We start from the raw sequence: 21990 nt of genomic DNA, 5'->3' as shown, positions 1-21990 counted from the left end.
TTCTTTTGACTTGCTTTATATCCACAGGAAAATAAAATATCCTAAAAGTGCTAAAGAGTAGGTGTGCAGCTCTTCCTCTGCTCTTTATTCTTTAAGCCCTATCACTTCTCTCTTTCCTTCTCCCCAATCAGCTGTGGGAGCAAGAGCAGGTTGCCAAGTCTGCTGCCTAAAGTAGAGAATGAAAAACCAGCCTTCGATTTTCCTGAGAAGACGTTCTTGGGGGAAAAAAAAAAAAAAATATATATATATATATATATATATGTATACACACACACACACACACATACACACACGCCATTTAAATATATGGTGTGTGTATATTGCATAGTGGAATATATACTACATGACACCTGTATTGTAAGGTGCGAAAAGTAATTTATAATGAAATATTTTGCATTCTATATGAAAATACTCAGATTTAACTACACTGAAAGAAAAGATGAAGTTGCCAGATGCTTGCATTTATACACATATGACTGTATATTGGAAAACCCATGTAAGTCAAGAGATATAACTGTGTCTTATCAATGACTCCAGTACTACCAGCAACATAGTAATTGGTGATATGGCTATCTAAAATGGTATACAATATTTTGTAAATATCAGAACAAAATGAATACAATCTTCCTGTGTTTTATGTAATAGTGAATTCTGCAAAAATTCAGGAATTCTTGGCAAACACAAAAATACTTTGTGTTTATATGTAAAACAATCTTATCTTTTAAGTTCAGGCCATAAGGCATACTGTTTTACGTATATAAATGCTAGACAGGATATTCAAAATCTTGTTAAATGTAGGACAATTTTTCATTGTATGTGACTGTTTTATGAAGTTCAAGGACTTCATCTACTAAAAATTATTACTAACAATCTCAATTTTTGTGATAAACACAAACAGCTACCCAGAAATTTTCAAAATCATTTACAAAGGACATGCCATTCTCATTGAGAACCACTGGTAAACACCGTTCAGTAAAATGTACTGAAATGATAGAAATCTTGTTACACATTACCCATTTTTGTAAGCACTAGCCACAAGTGGCTGTTCTGTGCTTGAAATGTGATTAGTGTGGTTAAGAAAATTTTTATTTCTTTAAATGCAATTAATTTCTATTTAAATTTAACCTACCATATGTTTCTGCTGGCTATGATATTAGACAGCACAGCCTTAAGAAACTACTCATGCCTATGTACCTGTTCTTTTTTTCTGACATTATTTTTTATTATTATTATACTTTAAGTTCTGGGATACATGTGCAGAATGTGCAGGTTTGTTACGTAGGTATACACATACCATAGTGGTTTGGTGCACCCATCAACCTGTCATCTGTATTAGGTATTTTTCCTAATGCTATCCTTCCCCTAGTTCCCCACCCACCAACAGCCCCTGGTATGTGATGTTTTCCTCCCTGTGTCCATTTGTTCTCATCGTTCAACTCCCACTTATGACTGAGAACATGTAGTGTTTGGTTTTCTGTTCCTGTGTTAGTTTTCTGAGAATGATGGTTTCCAGCTTCGTCCATGTCCCTGCAAAGAATATGAACTCATTCTTTTTTATGACTGCATAGTATTCCATGGTGTATATGTGCTATACTTTCTTTATCCAGTCTATTATTGATGGGCATTTGGGTTGGTTCCAAGTCTTTGCTATTGTGAACAGTGCTGCAATAAACATATGTGTGCATGTGTCTTTATAGTAGAATAATTTATATCCTTTGGACATACAGCTAGTAGTGGGGTTGCTGGGTCAAATGGTATTTCTGGTTCTAGATCCTTGAGGAATTGCCACACTGTCTTCCACAATAATGGAACTAATTTACACTCCCACGAAGAGTGTAAAACCATTGCTATTCCTCCACTTTCTCTCTAGCATCTGTTGTTTCCTGACTTTTTAATGATTGTCATTCTAACTGGTGTGAGATGGTATCTCATTGTGGTTTTGATTTGCATTTCTTTAGTGACCAGTGATGATGAGCTTTTTTCGTATATTTGTTGGCCACATAAATGTCTTCTTTTGATAAATGTCTGTTAATATCCTTTGCCCACTTTTTGATGGGGTTGTTTTTTCTTGTAAATTTGTTTAAATCCTTATAGATTCTGGATTATTAACCCTTTGTCAGATGGATAGATTGCAAAAACTTTCTCCTATTCTGTAGGTTGCCTTTTCACTCTGATGATAGTTTCTTTTGCTGTGCAAAAGCTCTTTAGTTTAATTAGATTCTATTTGTCAATTTTGGCTTTTGATGCCATTGCTTTTGGTGTTTTAGTCATGAAATCTTTGCTGATGCCTATGTCCTGAATGTTATTGCCTAGATTTCCTTCTATGGTTCTTATGGTTTAACATCTTATATTTAAGTCTTTAATACATAATACTTGAGTTAATTTTTGTACAAGGTGTAAGGAAGGGGTCTGTTTCAGTTTCCTGCATATGGCTAGCCAGTTATGTGAACATCATTTATTAAATTGGGAATCCTTTCCCTGTTTCTTGTTTTTGTCAGATTTGTCAAAGATCAGATGGTCATAGATGTGTGGTGCTCTTTCTGAGTACTCAGTTCTGTTCTGTTCTGTTGGTCTATGTATCAGTTTGGTACCAGTACCATGCTGTTTTGGTTACTGTAACCTTGTAGTATAGTTTGAAATCAGGTAGTGTGATGACTCCAGTTTTGAGCTTTTTGCTTAAGATTGTCTTGGCTGTACAGGCTCTTTCTATTCCATATTAAATTTTAAGTAGTTTTTTTCTAATTCTGTGATGAAAATGAATGGCATCTTGATGGAGATAGCATTGAATCTATAAATTATTTTGAGCAGTATGCCATTTTCCCAATATTGATTCTTCCTATCCATGAGCATGGAATGGTTTTCTATTTGTTTATGTCCTCTCTTATTTTCTTGAGCAGTAGTTTATAGTTCTCCTTGAAGAGGTCCTTCACATCCCTTGTAAATTGTATTCTGGTCTTTTATTCTCTTTGTAGCTACTGTGAATGAGAGTTCACTTATGATTTGGCTCTCTGTTTTTCTATTACTGGTGTATAGAAATGGTTGTGATTTTTGCACATTAATTTTTATACTGAGACTTCACTGAAGTTGCTTATCAGCTTTAGGATATTTTGGGTTGAGGCAATGGGGTTTTCTAAACATACAATCATGTCACCTGAAAATAAAGACAATTTGACTTCCACTCTTCCTATCTGAATACACTTTATTTCTTTCTCTTGCCTGGTTGCACTGGCCAGAACTTCCAATACTATGTTGAATAGGAGGGGGGAGAGACTTTGACTTGTGCCTGTTTTCAAAGGGAATGCTTCCAGCTTTTGCCCATTCAGTATGATTTTGGATATGGGTTTGTCAGAAATAACTCTCATTGTTTTAAGATCATTTTCCATCAATACCTAGTTTTTTGAGAGTTTTAGCATGAAAGGGTGTTGAATTTTTTTCGAAGACCTTTCCTGCATCTATTGAGATAATCATTTTTTTTGGTCAGTGGTTCTGTTTATGTGATGGATTACATTTATTGATTTGCATATGTTGAACCAGCCTTGCATCCCAGGGATAAAGCTGACTTGATCATGTTGGATAAGCTTTTCAATGTGTTACTGGATTCAGTTTGCCAGTATTTTATTGAGGATTTTTGCATCAATGTTCTTTTTCTATTGTTTGGAATAGTTTTAGTAGCAATGGTACCAGCTCTTCTCTGTACCTCTGATAGAATTTGGCTGTGAATCTATCTGGTCTTGGGCTTTATTGGTTGGTAGGCTATTAATAACTGCCTCAATTTCAGAACTCGTTATTGGCCTATTCAGTGACTCAGCTTCTTCCTGGTTTAGTATTGGGAGGGTGTATGTGACCAGGAATTTATCCATTTCTTCTAGATTTTCTAGTTTATTTGTGTAGAGGTGTTTATAGCATTGTCTGATGGTAGTTTTTATTTCTGTGGGAACAGTGGTGATCTCCCCTTCATCACAATAGTTTCTATTGCAACTATTTGATTCTTCTCTCTTTTCTTCTTTTAGTTTGGCTAGTGATCTATCTATTTTGTTTGTCTTTTCAGAAAACCAGCTCCTGGATTCATTGGTATTTTTTTTGAAGGGTCTTTCCTGTCTCTATCTCCTTCAGTTCAGCTCTGATCTTAGTTATTTCTTGTCTTCTGCTGGCTTTTTAATTTGTTTGCTCTTGCTTCTCTAGTTCTTTTAATTGTGATGTTGGTAACAATTTTAATTGTGACATTAGTGTGCAATGTGGTGCTGAGAAGAATTTATATTCTGTTGATTTGGAGGGGAGAGTTCTGTAGATGTCTGTTAGGTCTGCTTGGTCCAGAGCTCAGTTCAAGTCCTTAATATCCTTGTCAATTTTCTGTCTTGTTGGTCAGTCTAATATTGAAATTGGAGTGTTAAAGTCTCCCATTATTACTGTGTTGGAATCTAAGTCTCTTTGTAGGTCTCTAAGAACTTGCTTTATGAATTTGGGTGCTCCTGTATTGGGTGTATATATATTTAGGATAATTAGCTCTTCTTGTTGCATTGATCCCTTTATCATTATTTAATGCCGTTCTTTGTCTTTTTTGCTCTTGGTTGGTTTACAGTCTGTTTTATCAGAGAATAGGATTTGCAAACCCTGCTTTTTTATTTTTTCGCTTTCCATTTGCTTTGTAAATATTTCTCCATCCCTTTATTTTGAGCCCATGTGTGTCTTTGTACATGAGTTGGGTCTCCTGAATACAGCACACTCATGGGTCTTAATAATATCAGTATTAACCTTAAATGTAATGTGAACTTTAAATGTAGTGTAAATTTGATCTTGTCATTATGATGCTAGCTAGTTATTTTGCCCATTAGTTGATGTGGTTTTTTTATAGTGTCAATGGTTTTTACAATTTGGTATGTTTTGGAATGGCTGGTACAGGATCTTTCTTTCCAATTTTAGTGCTTCCTTCAGGAGTTCTTGCAAGATGGGCCTGGTGTTGACAAAATCTCTCAGCATTTGCTTCTCTGTGAAAGATGTTATTTTTCCTTTGCTTATGAAGCTTAGTTTGGCTGGATATGGAATTCTGGGTTGAAAATTCTAAGAATGTTGAATATTGGCCCCCACTTTCTTCTGGCTTGTAGGGTTTCTGCAGAGAGATCCATTGTTAGTCTGATGGGTTTCTCTTTGTTGGTAACCTGACCTTTCTCTGTGGCTGCCCTTAACATTTCTTCCTTCATTTTAACCTTGGTGAATCTGATGATTATGTGTCTTGGGGTTCCTCTTGGGGGTGGTGTTCTCCGTATTTCCTGAATTTAAATGTTGGCCTGTCTTGCTAGGTTGGGGAAGTTCTCCTGGATAATATCATGAAGAGTGTTTTCTGTCTTGGTTCCCTTCTCCCCATCACTTTCAGGTAAACCAACCAAATGTAGGTTTGGTCTTTTCACATAGTCCCATATTTCTTAGAGGCTTTGCTCATTTCTTTTTATTCTTTTTTCTCTAATCTTGTCTACATGCTTTATTTCATTAAGTTGATCTTCAATCTCTGATATCCTTTCTTCTGCTTGATTGTTTTGTCTATTACTTGTGTGTGTTTCATGAAGTTCTCATGCTGTGTTTTTCATTTTCATCAGGTCATTTATGTTCTTTTCTAAACTGGTTATTCTAGTTAGCAATTCCTCTAAACTTTTTTCAAGTTCTTAGCTTCCTTGCTTTGAGTTAGAACATGTTCCTTTAGCTCAGAGGTTTTGTTATTACTCACCTTCTTAAGCCGACTTTTGAAAATTCATCAGACGCATTCTCCACCATTTTGTTCCCTTGCTGATGAGGAGTTGTGATCCTTCAGAGAAGAGGTGTTCTGTTTTTTGGAATTTTCAGCCTTTTTGTGCTGGTTTTTCCTCATCTTCATGGATTTATTATCTATCTTTGGTCTTTGATGTTGGTTACCTTAGGATGGGGTTTCTGTGTGAATGTCTTTTTTGTTGATGATGATGCTATTCCTTTCTGTTTGATAGTTTTCCTTCTAACAATAAGGCCCTTCTGCTGCAATTCTGCTGGAGTTTCCTGGGGGTCCACTCCAGACCCTGTTTGCCTTGGTATCACAAGCAGAGGCTGCAGAACAGCAAATATTGAGGACTGTTCCTTTCTCAGGGACCTTCATCCTAAAGAGGCACCTACCAGATACCAGCCGGAGCTCTCCTGTATGAGCTGTCTCCCAGTCAGGGGGACATGGTGGTCAGGGATCCACTTCGGGAGGCAGTCTGTCCCTTAGCAGAGCTCAAGAAGTGCTGTTCTGGGAAATTCACTGCTCTCTTCAGAGCTGGCAGGCAGGAGTGTTTAACTCTGCTGAAGCTGCACCCACAGCTGTCCCATGGCCCAGGTGCTCTGTCCCAGGGACATGAGAGTTTTATCTATAAGCCCCTGACTGAGGCTTCGGCCTTTTTTCAGAGATGCCCTGCCCAGAGAGTAGGAATCTAGAGAGGCAGTCTGGCTACAGTGGCTTTGCTGAGCTGCACTGGGCCTCACCCAGTTCTAACTTCCAAGTGGCTCTGTTTATACTGTGAGGGGAAGACTGTGTACTCAAGCCTCAGTAATGCTGGCCCCTCTCCCACCACCAAGCTTGAGCATCCCAGGTCGACTTCAGACTGCTGTTCTGGAAGCCAGTATTTCAAGCCAGTGGATCTTAGCTTGCTGGGCTTTGTGGGGATGGGATCTGCTGAGCTAGACCAACTGACTTCCTGGCTTCAGCCCCTTTTCCAGGGCAGTGAACAGTTCAATCTCACTGGTGTTCCAGACACCACTGGGGTATGAATCAACACTTTTGCAGCTAGCTTGCTGTCTGCCCAAGTGACCACCCAGTTTTGTACTTGAAGCCCAGGGCCCTGGTGGCATAGGCACCCCAGGGAATCTCCTGATCTTAGGATTGTGAAGACTGAGGGTAAACTTAGTATCTGGGCTGGAATGCACTGTCCCTCATGGCACAGTCCCTCAGGGCTTTTCTTGGCTAGGGGAGGGAGTTCCTCAATCCCTTGACTTCCCAAGTGAGACAATGCCCCACCCTGCTTCAGCTTGCCCTCCATGGGCTGCACCCAGTGTGTAACCAGACCCAATGAGATGAGCTGGGTACTTCAGTTGGAAATGCAGAAATCACCCACCTTCTGTGTTGATCTCACTAGGAGCTGCAAGACTGGAGCTGTTCCTATTAGGCCATCTTGCCAGCCTATCACCTTTTCATCCATATATATCCACATGTAACCTGGGATACATTTGGTTTTCTGGGAAGGTTGATTTTCAAGTGGTGTTTGACATTTCCTTGTTAAATAAGGCCTCAGAAAAAGTATCTGAACTCAAGCTTGACATCTGTCTTTGATTCAAGGACCTCTGCTGTATAGTCTAGAGAAGCTGGAACATGTTAATCATAGTTATTTTAAAGTCTATATGTGATATGGGGCTGGAGTTTCCTTTCGTGGGACATGCTTATAAGCCCAAAACATTTAATAACTGTAGGCTATTAACTAGATCAAGATTTTATTTTTGTCAATTTTATAGCCTGAAACATAATTTTTCTTTTTGATTTTTGAAAAATTGATTTCCTCCTGATTTTTTCCTGATTCATGGATTATTTTTTAAATGTTACTTAATTTCTAAATATTTTGGGATTTTTAAAGATTTGTTATGGACTTCTGTTTTAATTTTTTTGAGGTAAGAGAATATAATTATATTATTTCAAATTATATAAGCATGATACAGTCATCAAAACCAGAAAGATAATATTTATATGTTACTACCAGTGAATACTCTGCCCCCTTCCCAATTGTCTTAATAATATATTCAAAGAAGGATTATTCAGTTTAGAAATAATATTACGTTTTTGCTGCTTTGCTAGTGATTTTCACCAAATATATAAAAAAGAACTAATATAAGTCTTACACAAATTCTTTTGAAAAATAGAGAAAGAGTGATACTCAACTCATTTTACTAAACTAGCAAAATCCTGATAACTAAACCAGACAAGGATATTACAAGAAAAAAATTATACACTCATATATCTTATGAATGTATTGGTTGAATGAAAGAGTTGGTACCTTTATGAGAACAATTTTTTGCAGATAAAAACACTTGACTCCCTGGAATAAACTTTCAGAAAATCTTATAGAAGCTGTTCTGCCTATGGAGTAACCATTCTTTTATTGCTTTGCTTTCTTAAAACAAAAACAAAAACAAAACAAAACAAAACAAAAAACTTGCTTTCACAAAAAAAAGGAAATCTTCATAGAAATTTGAGTACAGCTTGGTAAAAATACATTTGTATATGGGCAAGGATAGAAGAGAAACCCAAAGCAATTAATTGTATAAGAGTGCTCACATTAGGTGGTTGTGTTCCTTCTTGGTATTGTGCCTATATCATTTACAAACAATAATATACTTGGCTGAATGAAATATTTAAATTTGAAATAAAATTTATATAACATAAAATAAAGAAAAAGAGTCTATGTGTGATAACTGCAATATCTGAATCAGTGGACTATTTCTCTTTCTTAATGCGTATTCTGTGACAATAATAAAAGTGTATAAAACTCTCCAGGATTAGAGTTTTAATTCACCTAAATTAATTTTAATATACAAAAGTGACCAAAAAGCTACATAATCTGCTAGAGAAATCTTAGTGAAATTAGAATAGTGTGTCCAAGAAACCATGGTTAAAATCAATTATAAAGAAAATATTTTTAAAATCCATTGTAGTTTATATTTTCTCATTGATACACCAATTACCCCCCTCTACAATTGGTTCCCCTAAGTTTTGCCTTTGTTACTTGGAATCTGAATGTGAAAGCTTTATTGATCACACTGCTTTTTTTTCTTTTTAAATTTTTAAATTTTTTTCCCTGTTTCTATTTTCTGGATGTTCTTTAAATTGCCCTGAACTTCTATTATTTCTATATACTAGCTCCCACAGGGAGAATATCTACATATATCCTGTTGAGCAACTTAAAGCAAAATGCTTAGAATAACAGCACAGAAAGAAACCTTGCAAAATAATCCAATGTTGTATCTACCTGCTTATATATACATACATACATACATACATATATGTGTGTGTGTGCGTGTGTGTGTGTGTGTGTATGTGTGAGATATGCCATGGCAGTACATGGTTTTCTTATGCATCATTATGCTATTACAAAGAAAGAGGTCTTGATCCCCGTGTGTATTGATGAATTAAACATAGTCTGTGCTTACTTTCAAGACATTATTTAGAGTCTGGAATGACAATTCCCTGTTAGTTTCATTTTTCTAGTTTTAAATTAAAATATGACATTTTAGTTTTTGAACATCACTTACATCTTGCAATTGAACGCACTTTGGATTGAGAAAAATCATAGTGCTAAGAAAGAGTACTTAGTCCATTTCCAAGAAGCCTGTATTTTAAGTAAACCCATAAGTATTGTTCATAGTATAAATCAAAGCAACAATGAGTCATTATTAAGAAGCAATTACAGATTTCTGGTTTTTTTTCTTAATTATATTTTAAAGCATGTCACCAGCTGTGGTTTCAAAATTAATATGATATATTTTAGTCTAGTTTGGGGTTTATTCTTCTTTGTGTTTCGGTGCTGCAGATTCAAGGATCAGATTAAATAGCATCTCAAGTGTACAAAATGGGGTACAGAATAACACAAAAACATTCATAGCTTTCAAATACATATTTAACAATGATCAGTTAAGTATCTTCTCTATTAGTAGCAATGTCCTATGTTGGACTTACTGACATGACTCTTCTTTTGACTCATCTCAGGTGCACTTGCTGTATGCTGATCATAAAATACTTTGGTGTCTCCATTTCTATTAACTCATGGCAAAATGCCAGAGTTAATATTTTTTGAACGTATATGTTTATCTTATAATTAGTTAAGAAATGTTGATATCAAAAAACCAGGACAACTAACTTATACCTATAATCTTTGACACTGTAAATGTAGAAAACATTTATCCTGTAAATGAAATTGTCCCAGGAACAATTTCCCTCGCAATGTAGACAGTGTTCAGCTTTGAGTATGTGAAATAAAAGTAAGTGCTCGGCGTTTGCTGATTTATCCGTTTAACTGAAAAGAAATCTCATTATATAAGAGTGGTACATTGTTTATATCAGTTATAATTACTTATAAGTGGTAATAAATATACTTACAAATGGAACTAATAAATCTATTGTCTTGTTGTTAATTGGCTTTCATAAAAGTCATTCTGTAAATGTAAGTATAATTAGCTTAATTTTATGTGTTGACTACAATTCATAGCTAGTCAGAAACAAATGAGAAACAGTTAAAGCAACTTATCTCAGAAGTCAGCCTACATTAAATTGTAAATCCTTCTATAAATCATATGACTTATTTTATTTAAGATATCTAATTGATGGCTAACAAATGGAATTGCATTTTCAAGTATTGTGTAGGTCTAGAAACATAGCTTTGTGTACTAAAATTAAATCTGTGTTATTAAATATGTATGCCATATAATAAAACTTTTGCTTAAGGAAAAGCAAACTATGTAAGTGTTGTGTGTTTTATTAAGGGTATTTTTAATTGCAAGGGGTAAATATATTGCTCTAAAATTTGATAGACATTATTTTGCAAAATGCTTCAAGTTTTTAACTGAAGTTTGATTAGCTTCAGGGCTCTGTCAGATTGAAAAAATGCCAACACTGGGAGAGTGAGATGGAAAAGATATTCAGCCTGGCAGACTTGGGTGTGCATTAAAAGAATAAGTACATCTTGCCTGGTCAATCACAGCATTGAGATTACGAGTGATAAGTACTAGGTCATAAAGGGAAAACAGATGAAGTTTGAAAAGGATAACTGAGGATGTATGACTAAAAACATGCCACAATAACAGAAAAACTTTTAATCTACAAGGTCATTTTTCTGCATTATCTCATGTGCTTTATCTGTATATAATTATCTCTGATTGATTTGTAAACTGAAAAGGTTGTTTTTGTAATGGCACGTTTCCACATCTAATAATAAAAGATGATTTATTTATGATTAAAATGATAAGATATTATTAGTTACTATGATTTATTTAAAACTAAGAATTACTTATAACAATATCTGATCACATATTTGGCCATTCTTTTTGTTGATATTTTGCAGTGAGGCCCACAGTAATTGAAACTGATGTTTATGTAAATAGCATTGGACCAGTTGATCCAATTAATATGGTGAGTAAGAAATATTAAAAATCATTATCTGCCATAGAGATCTCTCAAGTGTATACCTCTAAAATAGAATTGGGATGTGAGTAATTTTTGATAGTTAATTCTGAAGTAATTCAGATGAACATGTACAATTACTTTGTGCCACGTATTGGCAACTGGAGCTAAAATATACCTGTATCTAAGAATTTGTATTTCATTATTCCAATATGTTGTGTTTGGTAGAACCATGCAAGTGCGTAACAAATTATCATCTAGTCCACCAAGAAGAGGTCCCTAAGGAAATCTGGAAAGAAAAAAAATCAGAGAGCCTGAGGGGGAAGTAGTCAATCAGGGTAGGAAAGGGACTTACTGGCAGAGAAAGCAGCATGCACAAAGTCACAGAGGAAGGAAACAGCCTGATAAGATCAGGGGCAATTCTATCAATTTGATGTTACTAGAATATAAAGTGCAAAGTAAGGAATTGAGGCAAAAGGGATATTTAAGGGTCTTACGATAACAGTTTTGTAAGCCACCATAATAGGAAGCTTGTAAATTGTATTATGTATGAATTGTATTATTTGGGATAAGAGAAATAACTGGAAACATTTTATCAGAGAAGTGTCAAATGTGGATTTACATTTTTTAATACATTACTCTTATAGAAGTATAGAAGGTGGAAGTAAGAGTCCAAATTAGGGTTACAGAGACCCATTACAGGTTATTGTATTAGTCTGGACAATAGATCTTCAAGGTCTTACCTACTGCAGTTGCAATCTAGTTGGAGGTGACAATAATATATTGTTTAAAAATTCAGTAATTTTTTGAGAATTTGGTGACTTATTAATTTTGTGTAAGCTGAGTCCCAGGTATAGAGATGAAGAGGCTTTAAAATGGTAGAGTCATTATCAGATGTAGGAATACAACTTAGGCCTCTGTGTCCCAAGTGCTCATGGTGCATTCAGGAGGAGCTGTCCAGCAGCATTTTGCCTTATAGACCTGCTATCAGGGAAGATGTTAAGATAGAATATAGTTGTAGACGAGAAAGGGAAAGGAGACAAACAGCATATAGTACAGCTTACGACATCAAGAATGTGTGAGATGATATAAGAGAAGATTCAGACTAAGAAGATCACAGATCTGAGGACCAGATGGTGTAATGAGATGAATGTATATAAAATACAGTTGGCAGAAAGGGAAGCATGGAAAGGGGACATACTCAGAAAAGTCAGGGGGGTAGGAGAAGAAATGAGAGAATATGATATTATAAAATGTGAGAGAGTAAAGAGGATAAAGGAGAGGGGTACGATAATGAATTACAAATGGACATGAGAATACAATAAAAATGATTTAAATTGTGATCCCTGGCATTGGCACATAGGTGGTAGTGATGATCTTTGTTAGAAGAGATTCAGTTGGAATGGTGAAGGCAAAGAGGGATAACAGCTGGATCGTACATCCCTCTTTCATCCTCAAAGCTGCTCTCGTGTCCAGACATTTCTGCCATAGAGCCTTGAGAATATATATGGTTCCTGCAGGGATAGTCATGTAGCCATGTGCTGGTTTCCGGGTGCTAGGGAGTGAGTGAGAATGTAGATTTAATTTTATAAACTACTATTTTGAGAAACTTGGCTTAGGAGGAGATGAAATAAGAGTATGGGGATAGAGAAAGTAGAGGAGAGAATACGAGCAATAAGGGAGGGAGAGAGAATATCAGAAAATATCAAGACAGGATCATTTAGAATAAAAATTAAGCAAGTGTGATATTCATTCTTTGTGTTTTATACATAGAATAAATAGTGTTTTATTACTAATGAAGAACACAATTAGCAACACTAATATAAGTAACAGGCATTATTAAAAAAAAAAGACTTCATGATGTTCGGTTCCAAACCCTGATAATCCCATTCTGTGAGTCAAACTACTGGGTTCCATTGAATGCATTCAATAATGTCTTCTCCTCTTCTTCACTTTTGCCTTTGGTATCAGTCCTCTAGGGTTGCCACAACAAAGTAGCACAGATGGGGTGACTTAAATGACAACAATCTATTCCTTACAGTTACAGAGGCTGGAATTCTAAGATCAAACTATTGGCTGGTTTTGTTTTGTTTTAGGTCTATCTCACTGGCTTGCAGAAAGTCACTTTCTCACAGTGTCCTCAGATGGTGTTTTCTCTGTGCCCATGTATGCCTGGTGTCTCATTTTGTATTCAACTTGTCTCTTCTTATCACAAGTCGCATTATATGAGGGCCCACCCTAAAAGCTGTATTTTGACTTTAAAGGCCTTGCCTTTAAATATAGTCACCTTCTGAAGTTCTTGGGATTAAGTCTTCAACATATGAATTTAGGGGGTAACACAGTTAAGCCCATAAGACATTCAAAGATAATTCTCAAATACTTTGCTGATTTTCTTATTCATTATATTTATTCAATATTAAAACAGTCAAATCATCTCTTTATTACAGGCTTTGCCACTTTATAGCTGATGGACCTTTATAATTTGCCTATCAGTTGCCTATATATGCTTACTCCTCTGGTCTGACAGTCACACTCAGTTTTTCTCTTACTCGATGTAATCTTCATACGACTCATCAACTTTTACAGTTGTCTGTACTAATTATTGTAGTGACAGCATTTTAGCCACACCATAAGTGACATCTTTGTCACCTTAGTGTAAGCAAATATGAACTGGCTGTGGCTAAATTGAATTTGAGAAGATGAAGGAATGTTCCATTAGACTGACCTAGAAGTTAGTCTTAAATTAGGGCTAACATTCAGGGAAAAGTAGAGGCTGGGACCAAGTCTTTGTCAGGAATGCTAAACCTCTGTGAGATGGAGGAAACAGCTTTAAAGTAAAGACAGAAGAAAAAAGAAATGAATAGTAGACCTTAGGGAACACAGGTATTTAAGGACCTGAAAGATGAAGCTGAGACAGTAAATGACACATCAAGGTTGGCAAGAAAATGACAAAACTGCTGAGGAAACCAAGTGAAGAGAAAGTTTCAACAAGTCTTTTTAGTATTAGTTCTACCCAAAACAAATTACTATACAATTAGTTGGTTTTGCAAACAGAAAAATTTTAATATACATGTGTAATAGGTTATAGTTTTAATAATATGCAAATATCAGGTTTCATAAAGTAATACATTGCTAAAATGTTAATTTTTTTTAGAATATTATAATGTTTAGTTTCTAAGTAACCAATGCCTAGAGAAAATAAGCCTGTTTGAGCACGTGGGAAAGTCTGCATTTTCTTGAATTGTACATTTTTTGTTTGGGGTTTTTGTTTTTAATTTGCATGAATACATTAAATAAAAATATGGTCATTAAAGTAAAGAGAAACAAGATTCAAGTATGTATTAGTATTCTGGAAACACTTTGACAGGAATGGCTACCAACAGGCTTCTACGATGATCTTCCTATATAAAAAATTCATGGTATTAAAGATTTAGTTTCCCCAGTGCGGCAAATTACACAGACTTTTAACTTTAAACAGTGATCATTTTGAAAAAAACCTAATTAAATAAAATTACTAGTGATACTAAAACAAGTAAAAATAAATAAAAGAACCCTATGGAACACTTGATAGTGTTGATTTTAAAAAAAGCATTGTAGTACTAGGGATGAATAAGAAATAGGTTAGAAGACTATTTTAGCTAAACAATACAGGGAAATTAGAATTCACTTTTCATAAAATGAGCAAAATTGCTTTGAATGTGAGTGTAATCAAGGAGGCCGATTGAGCATAATTAAGCAAGCAAGAGGGCGCCACCCCTGTAAGTACTCATATAATTTAAGTTACTAGTAAGGAACAAAATTAATGTATTACTTTAATTGTTTTTGGTAAGTTAGCCAAAATTTGTTTTGCTGCAAAATGGGTGTTCTTTTTAAACTTAGATACATAAAGTGGCATTTCTATAGATAACTGAATAATGTCTAAAACAACATTATTCTACAATGGAATATGCTTTTCTTTTCACAGTCAAAAGAGAAACAGATGCACTAATGAAGACTGGGGAAAAAATAGAGTAACTTGGAAGGAAGCTGTTCAATTTTATATATGCTCTGAGTAAAACTATCTTCAATATAAGCAGAACAAAAATACACAATCAGAATTGAAGTCAAGAACATGTTACTAGAGATTATTAGACAAACCAGTTATAACTTCTTAACTCTTCAGATTTGGAGGAGATTATGTATCTTTACTCTTCTGAGCAAATATCTCACGATGGTGGCTACCCTCTGACTAGCAAGTACGACACTCAAGGGCCATAGCAATTCTTTAAATCCAAGTCAAAATCAGTAAGAGCTCTAGGAAATTCCAGATGAGATTATGGGTCTCTAACAGGAGGCTACAGCATAAGATTAGTAAGTACAAAAGTATTTACAACTAAAAATTCCAGGTATAATTTGGACATGAATTTAATTGTAGAAACTGGTATACCCTTATATAATCCAATATTAAGAGATGGCTAATATGGAAACTTTGAAAGAAAGGGACAAGGAAAAACTAATAAAAACTACTTAGATCCCAGTTCTCATCTGCAGAACTTAATTTAAATATTTTCTAATTGGAAGAGTGATATGTCACACGGTCCTAAAATATACTTCTGAAACTGAATAGAATCTTCCTGCTGGAAATTCTGATTGGTTTTAGTAATGGAGACAAGGCTGAGGAACAAGGGCACCAGCTATGAAGATGGCAGTTTAAAAAGAAACTAGGAGGTGACCTGGGCTAAACTTGAAAATAACTGCCTTGACTACAAGGGGGTGAGGAGTACTCAAAGAAGATTAGGCAAACTTAGCAAATGACAGAATGCTTTCTCTCTGGCCTATGCAGAAATATGTAACAGAAATGCCCATTTTCAGCATCTTTTTTTTTTTTTAACAGAAAAGGACTATCTATTCTCTACAAAAGAAAAAAAATCCTTTTTAAACAACAATGTATGTGGAGCTACAGAAGTCACAACCATTATTTATTACAAAATGTAAATAAGGGATTTTTTCTTAGTAATAATTTTTTTCATTTATTTAAGTGAAATGGCCAAATATCAAACCTTAATGTGGAAGGTGAGGAGGAGTGTAGCTTAATAGGTTGTTTGAAAATGATGAGAATTGATTTTTAAGTAAGCCTCTTTATCTTATCAGATTCTTTTGATAATAAGCTCTCAAGATATAACTTGTATGTAAGCATTCTAAGCATCTGGATAAACTTGGTGCTCATAGAGATATTCTTTCCATATAATTTATTCCATTACAAGAAACACATATTTCGTGGGTGGTTCATACAATTGGTTCTAATATTCCATAGGTTGATCTCTTTCTCACCTTCTCTTTTTTTCCCTCCCACCTTCATTGTCTCCCTCCCTCCTTTCTATGTTTCTAGGCTTCTAGTTTTAGAAGATAAAACCTTTAGCTATAATTTCTACATATCAAAGAAATCCTTTGTATTTATTTCACTACATTAACTGGAAAGAATCAATTCTCGCCAAGCAGATTAGCTTGAAGAATTATGAAATAGCAAGTGCTTGGGAATAAGATTTTGTTTGCTATTGTAATAACTGACCTGCATATGTTAATGGTGGGAAAAATGGTATTAGTCTTCTTAGATGTGATGAATTGCAGTACTTAAAGAAACACATTTATATTTTTTAAATCTATTATAAGTTTATTTTCTTGGTGTATGCAGTATTTGAAAGCCTATCACTATTGTTTTAATTACTTTGTTTCTCCATATTAACATTTTTGTCACTATATAACATAAAATCTATTTTTTTCATAGATCTTAATTTAGAATAATAGAATATTTAGTTACTTTTGATTCAACATTTGTAGATATAAAATTAAATATTAGAAATAAATAAAAATCATTTTCATCCCTGTTTCTTTTAACTAGTATATTCATTGGCTCCATAAATATTAAGTGAAAGTTCCTAGTATTAGCAAATTAAATTAACCTTAGAATCTCTAAAAACTATCAAAATAATTTTATTTCTTAATTCAAACACACATTATATATATATATATATATCTCATTGTTTTATTTGTTTGTCATATGCTTATTTACAATTTATTATGGTGAAAATTGACTCACTGTTAAAAAAGATATTGGAAAATATATGTCATCCTTTCTTCAGGAGAGCATAAAACCTAACAGGAAAGATGGCTAAAAATGCAAATAAGACCAAGCAGAAGGGAAAAAGCAGGAAAAAGACTGTATGTACCTATACATATTTTAAATTGTAAATGGTAATCCTGATGCTATTTTCTTCTAAAAACATTTTTTATAAAAAGTTTTTATTATAAAAGAAATACATACTCAATCTGAAATAAATAGATACAAGAAAAACAATCCTGAAACATTGTATCTAGTGGTCACCGTTGTTATGATCATAACTTTATGTACATAGTTTTACCAATGCTTTCTTAAGTTCACTGTTTTATAACATTATGTTTTTCTATTTGTTATATTATGTCATTTTACTTAATTACTTTTAAAAAATTCATTCAATGTTGCAAATATTTGATAATGAATTATTATAAAACAAATTCAAAAATTTTCTGAATTTTTTGACACTTCAAGGCAGACACTCAAGGTAGACAGTCTTGAATTAGTTACAAGTTTTTTAGATTTTTGTGAGTTAGTAAACATAGAATGTTGTAGAATGTACTGCTTGGTAGTTCTGGCCTCTGGTTAGGTTTATGGGAAATGTTCTGACAGAATGAATATCTAGTTTGCTTCAGCTCATGATAATCATACATGTACTTAAATAAAACTTGGTTTCTGGTCTTGCTTTAACCAGCTGTTCTAATTCTCTATTGCAAATCTCAGATGTTATAGCTGATTCAAAGAGACTGTTATGATTCCTAATTTTTAACACCTTTATCTACACATTTATTTATCGGAGAAGAGTAACTTTGCTGATAATATGAAAACACACCAAACCATACATGTCTAAGAAAAAATAATTTAGCACATATATATATATTAACATGACCTAAGACAAATTTAGGAAGTACATATTTTGTTATCTTAGGAGATTACATTCTAAAATTGTGTAGGGCTACATATATGAGTTGAATGTTAAAAACCAAAATTTCCTGAAATGTACACGTGCCACACTCACAAACAGACATTTTCGTATAGATTTTAGTATAAGAGTTGAGAAAAATAGTAGCTTCCATGATTGAGACTGAAATGAAGAGTGTTGGACAAATTTTTTAATCTGTAGGTTTTTTAATTTATATAAATTTATGGGGTACAAGTGTAATTTTGTTACATGGATATGTTGTGTAGTGGTGAGGTCAGGGTTTTTAGGGTAGCCATCATCACAATAATGTACATTTACCCATTAAGTAATTTATCATCTTCAAAATCCCTCTGCAAGACAGCCTCCTGAATCTCCATCGTCTCTCATTTCACACTCGTTCTACATCCACGTGTACACATTTTTAAGTTGTCACTTACAAATGAAAATATTTGTACTTATCTTTCTTTATCTGACTTGTTTTATTCAATGACCCCCGGTTCCATCCATATTTCTACAAAAGGTATGATATAAACTCCAAAATGTACTTAAGTGTTCTAGAATTCTGCAGTTAGTTATAATTTACTTTGTATAGCAAGGACCTTTCTTTCTTCTTTTATTTGATTTTTTTGTAAATATAAACACCTTGATGAAGAAATGGAATATGAAGCCAAACTTTTTCAAACCTTCATAACCCCAAGTGATAGACAAGTTAAAGGCAATTTTTGGGAATAAAGAAAAACCAAGTTCTCAAGCCAGGGGAATCTGATACAGTAATCTGAGATGGAGGCTTGGAATTAGAATTTTGAAAATGCTGGCTGGGCACAATGGCTCATGCCTGGATTTCTAGCACTTTGGGAGACCAAAGCAGAAGGATCACTTGAGCTCAGGAGTTCAAAACCAGCCTGGGCAGCACAGGAAGCTCTTGCCTCTAATTCTTTAAAATAAAACATTAAAAATAAAAAAGAATTTAAAATATATTAAAAATTAATAAAAATAATTTTGAAAGTGCTTATCAGAGAATTCTAGTCAACCAGGTTTGGATGTTCCTAATATAAGCCATTTTCACCTATAAATTTAGTAGGGATTAGGTAGGATTAAATGAAGGTAACAATGATATTTATAGACTGAAAATATATTTATGAGGAAGAGTCATTGGAAGAAACTGTATCCACCTTAGGCTTTATCCCTGTTTATAGGTATGACTTTTTTTAAAAAACATGTTAATTTCTAACATTTTATAATGTTCTCATGAACATAGTCTTGGAGCTGGAAAAGACAGTCATGACAATCTTGCCTTGTGCCCACATTTTGCCAATTAGAGTGTATAAGTGACTTGGTCAGCACCCTACTCTACTAAGTCTCAGAATCAGAATTATGACAAAATTTCCTCATTCCATCCAATCAGCATTCTTTGCATTACACATTACTTCTTACTAGAATACATACTTTGTATATAGTCAGTATTTGTTCTATTGATTATCTGGAAAGTATTTTAAATTATGTATGTAATTAAAAGACAATACCTTATCCCTTATTCAATGTGTTATTTTTATATCTAGGAGTGCAAAGGCTTAAAATAATGTAATAAAGTTTTAAGTCTTAGATCAGCAATGAATTTGAACTAACACCAGCTGCTCTTCAGTTTAATTAAAATGTGAAGTAGAGAAAACTTGTTTAAATGTCTTGACTTTTGACATTTTGCTATAATAAAAATGGTAACAAATTACCATAATTGAAATTGTTAAAATTATGTGATAACCCTTGAATTTCCTGGTAGGAGTACCTAGCCTTGTGGTATGCACAATAGGATTCAAATTTCTGAGGTAAACAGAGGAAGAAAGTGCTCTGACAACAGTGCAAATAATGCCCCACTCACAGGATACAATGTTGGAAAATTCTTCATTTTCTGCAGTTGGACTGTGGACGGCAGTAAGAATTTTATAAACTGGTAATAATATAAATAATCTAAAACATGAGTCATGTGGATTATTTCTAAATATATCATTTCCAAATATAGTGTTCTGTCTTGCTCAGATAGACAGACTAATTCAGACATCAAGAAAATATTTTTAGTACAGGGCAGTCACAGATGTAGAAACACTTTTCCCACTCAGATCATACAGCAATTAATCTAGCTGTTTAGCATTGGACCAATCTATAAGAAATGCTGCACATATGGATAGAAAGCATGTTTGCCTAGTGGTGGTGAAGCTTTTCTAGGAAGCAGAGTCTTCATCTGAATATCAAACATTTAGCACAGAGAATTTCTTACCATGCTGTTAATTGGTGATAAACTGTAATGGGAAAGTATAGTTTGAGTGTGTTTATATGGTAGTACCTCCTGATCTGTGGTTTTGCTTTCTGTGGTTTCAGTTATCCATGGTCAACAATGCTCCAAAGATAGGTGAGAGCAGTACAATAAGAAACTTTGAGAAGAAGGTAGAGATCACGTTCACAGAACTTTCATTACAGTAGTTTATTAAAATTCTATTTTATTATTCATTGTTGTTAACTCTTACTGTGCCTAATTTATCAATTGAACATTATCATAGGTATGTATGTATGGAAACAAACATAGTGTATATAGGGTTCGCAACTATTTGAGGTTTCAGGCATTCAGTGGAGATATTGAAATGTATCCCCATGAATAAGAGTGATCTTTTGTATGTTTGTTATCATACTGTGTTTCTTACTTAGGAAGCGTGCTTCATTTAAGGTTAGATTCATTCATTCATTTATTCATCCAAATACCCCATGGTGACAACATAGATACAAATGCCATTAAAGTAAAAAACAAGATGAAAGAAAGGTAAGTATGAAATAAGTGACCAGAACTAGTAATTGTGATATGATTTTCATCTCTCTGGTTTAAAAATCTGTGTCCCATATGGATGACCTGAGTTATGGCATAGAGGTTAAAATTGTGGAGTACATGATCAGAACCTCTTATGTGTTGTATGATCTTGGAAAGACTTTTTTGTATCTCAAATAAAATGAGGAAAACGCAGGAAAAAATGACAAGATAGAGCTTGGCAATATAGAATAGTCACTGGGCAAACAAAATTTGATGGAAACTGGAAAGCAAATTAAAATGTTGTGAAGGGAATTACATTATCTTTCTCTGCTTAAATGAAGGGCTATCAAATATATATTTGAACTGAATTTAATAAAGGTTTATGAAAACATTTCTAATTTATGAAAAATAGCTCAGTTAATTTACATGTTTTTGGATAATTATTTTTAAAATTATTTCATGGGCATATGAAAACTCTTGACATAAACTGATTTCATGAAATACTTTACTCTTTTGACAGGTTGCTAGATTTTAAATAAAAACCATACTATCTTTAATATATCTAAAATCTGTCAAATATTAGTATTTTTATTAAGAACTGCTCCATTTCAAATCAATACTGATTTTCAGCAGAGACAAAGTAAGTTTAAAATAGGTTTAAAAACCAGGTAAACACACCTATATCTCATTTAATTGAATAGTTCATTGCAATGTAAAGCTAGCATCACAATGGTTATGCAGTCCTTATTTTCTTGAAACTTCACTCAAAAATCTTATGTTTTCAGGGCTAATCACTTCTTTTCAGATTTCATGGTCATTCAGATCAAGCTCAAACTGCAGAGAAATAGAAGCAACAACCTATAGGTAATGTAATTTTAATATATTACATTTAATAATGAGAAATATAAAGCCAACTTCACTGAGATCAAGAGATGGGACAAAATGACAAGAATGTAGATTTTCATAGAGAAGAAGAGATGGAAGAATATGTTCCTTCTTGGCACAGTATAAATTGTCCCTCG

The 21990-nt window shown here is 33.9% G+C and overlaps 1 protein-coding gene across 1 annotated transcript in view; it reads left to right on the top strand.

The window, feature by feature from the left end:
- GABRG1 (gamma-aminobutyric acid type A receptor subunit gamma1) overlaps positions 1–21990 on the top strand; it is an 85268-nt gene that overhangs the window by 32075 nt on the left and 31203 nt on the right. The window contains exon 3 of the mRNA XM_012441179.3: positions 11103–11170. Within this exon, the coding sequence (XP_012296602.1) occupies positions 11103–11170 (68 nt within the window). The remainder of the gene's footprint in view (positions 1–11102; positions 11171–21990) is intronic.

The sequence above is a fragment of the Aotus nancymaae genome, unplaced genomic scaffold (genome assembly GCF_030222135.1).
Source record: "Aotus nancymaae isolate 86718 unplaced genomic scaffold, 86718_ANA_hifiasm-v0.15.2.pri h1tg000006l, whole genome shotgun sequence".
Lineage (NCBI taxonomy): Eukaryota > Metazoa > Chordata > Mammalia > Primates > Aotidae > Aotus > Aotus nancymaae.
The sequence above is the reverse complement of the archived record's forward strand: the minus strand, read 5'-3'. Positions and strand labels throughout refer to the sequence as shown.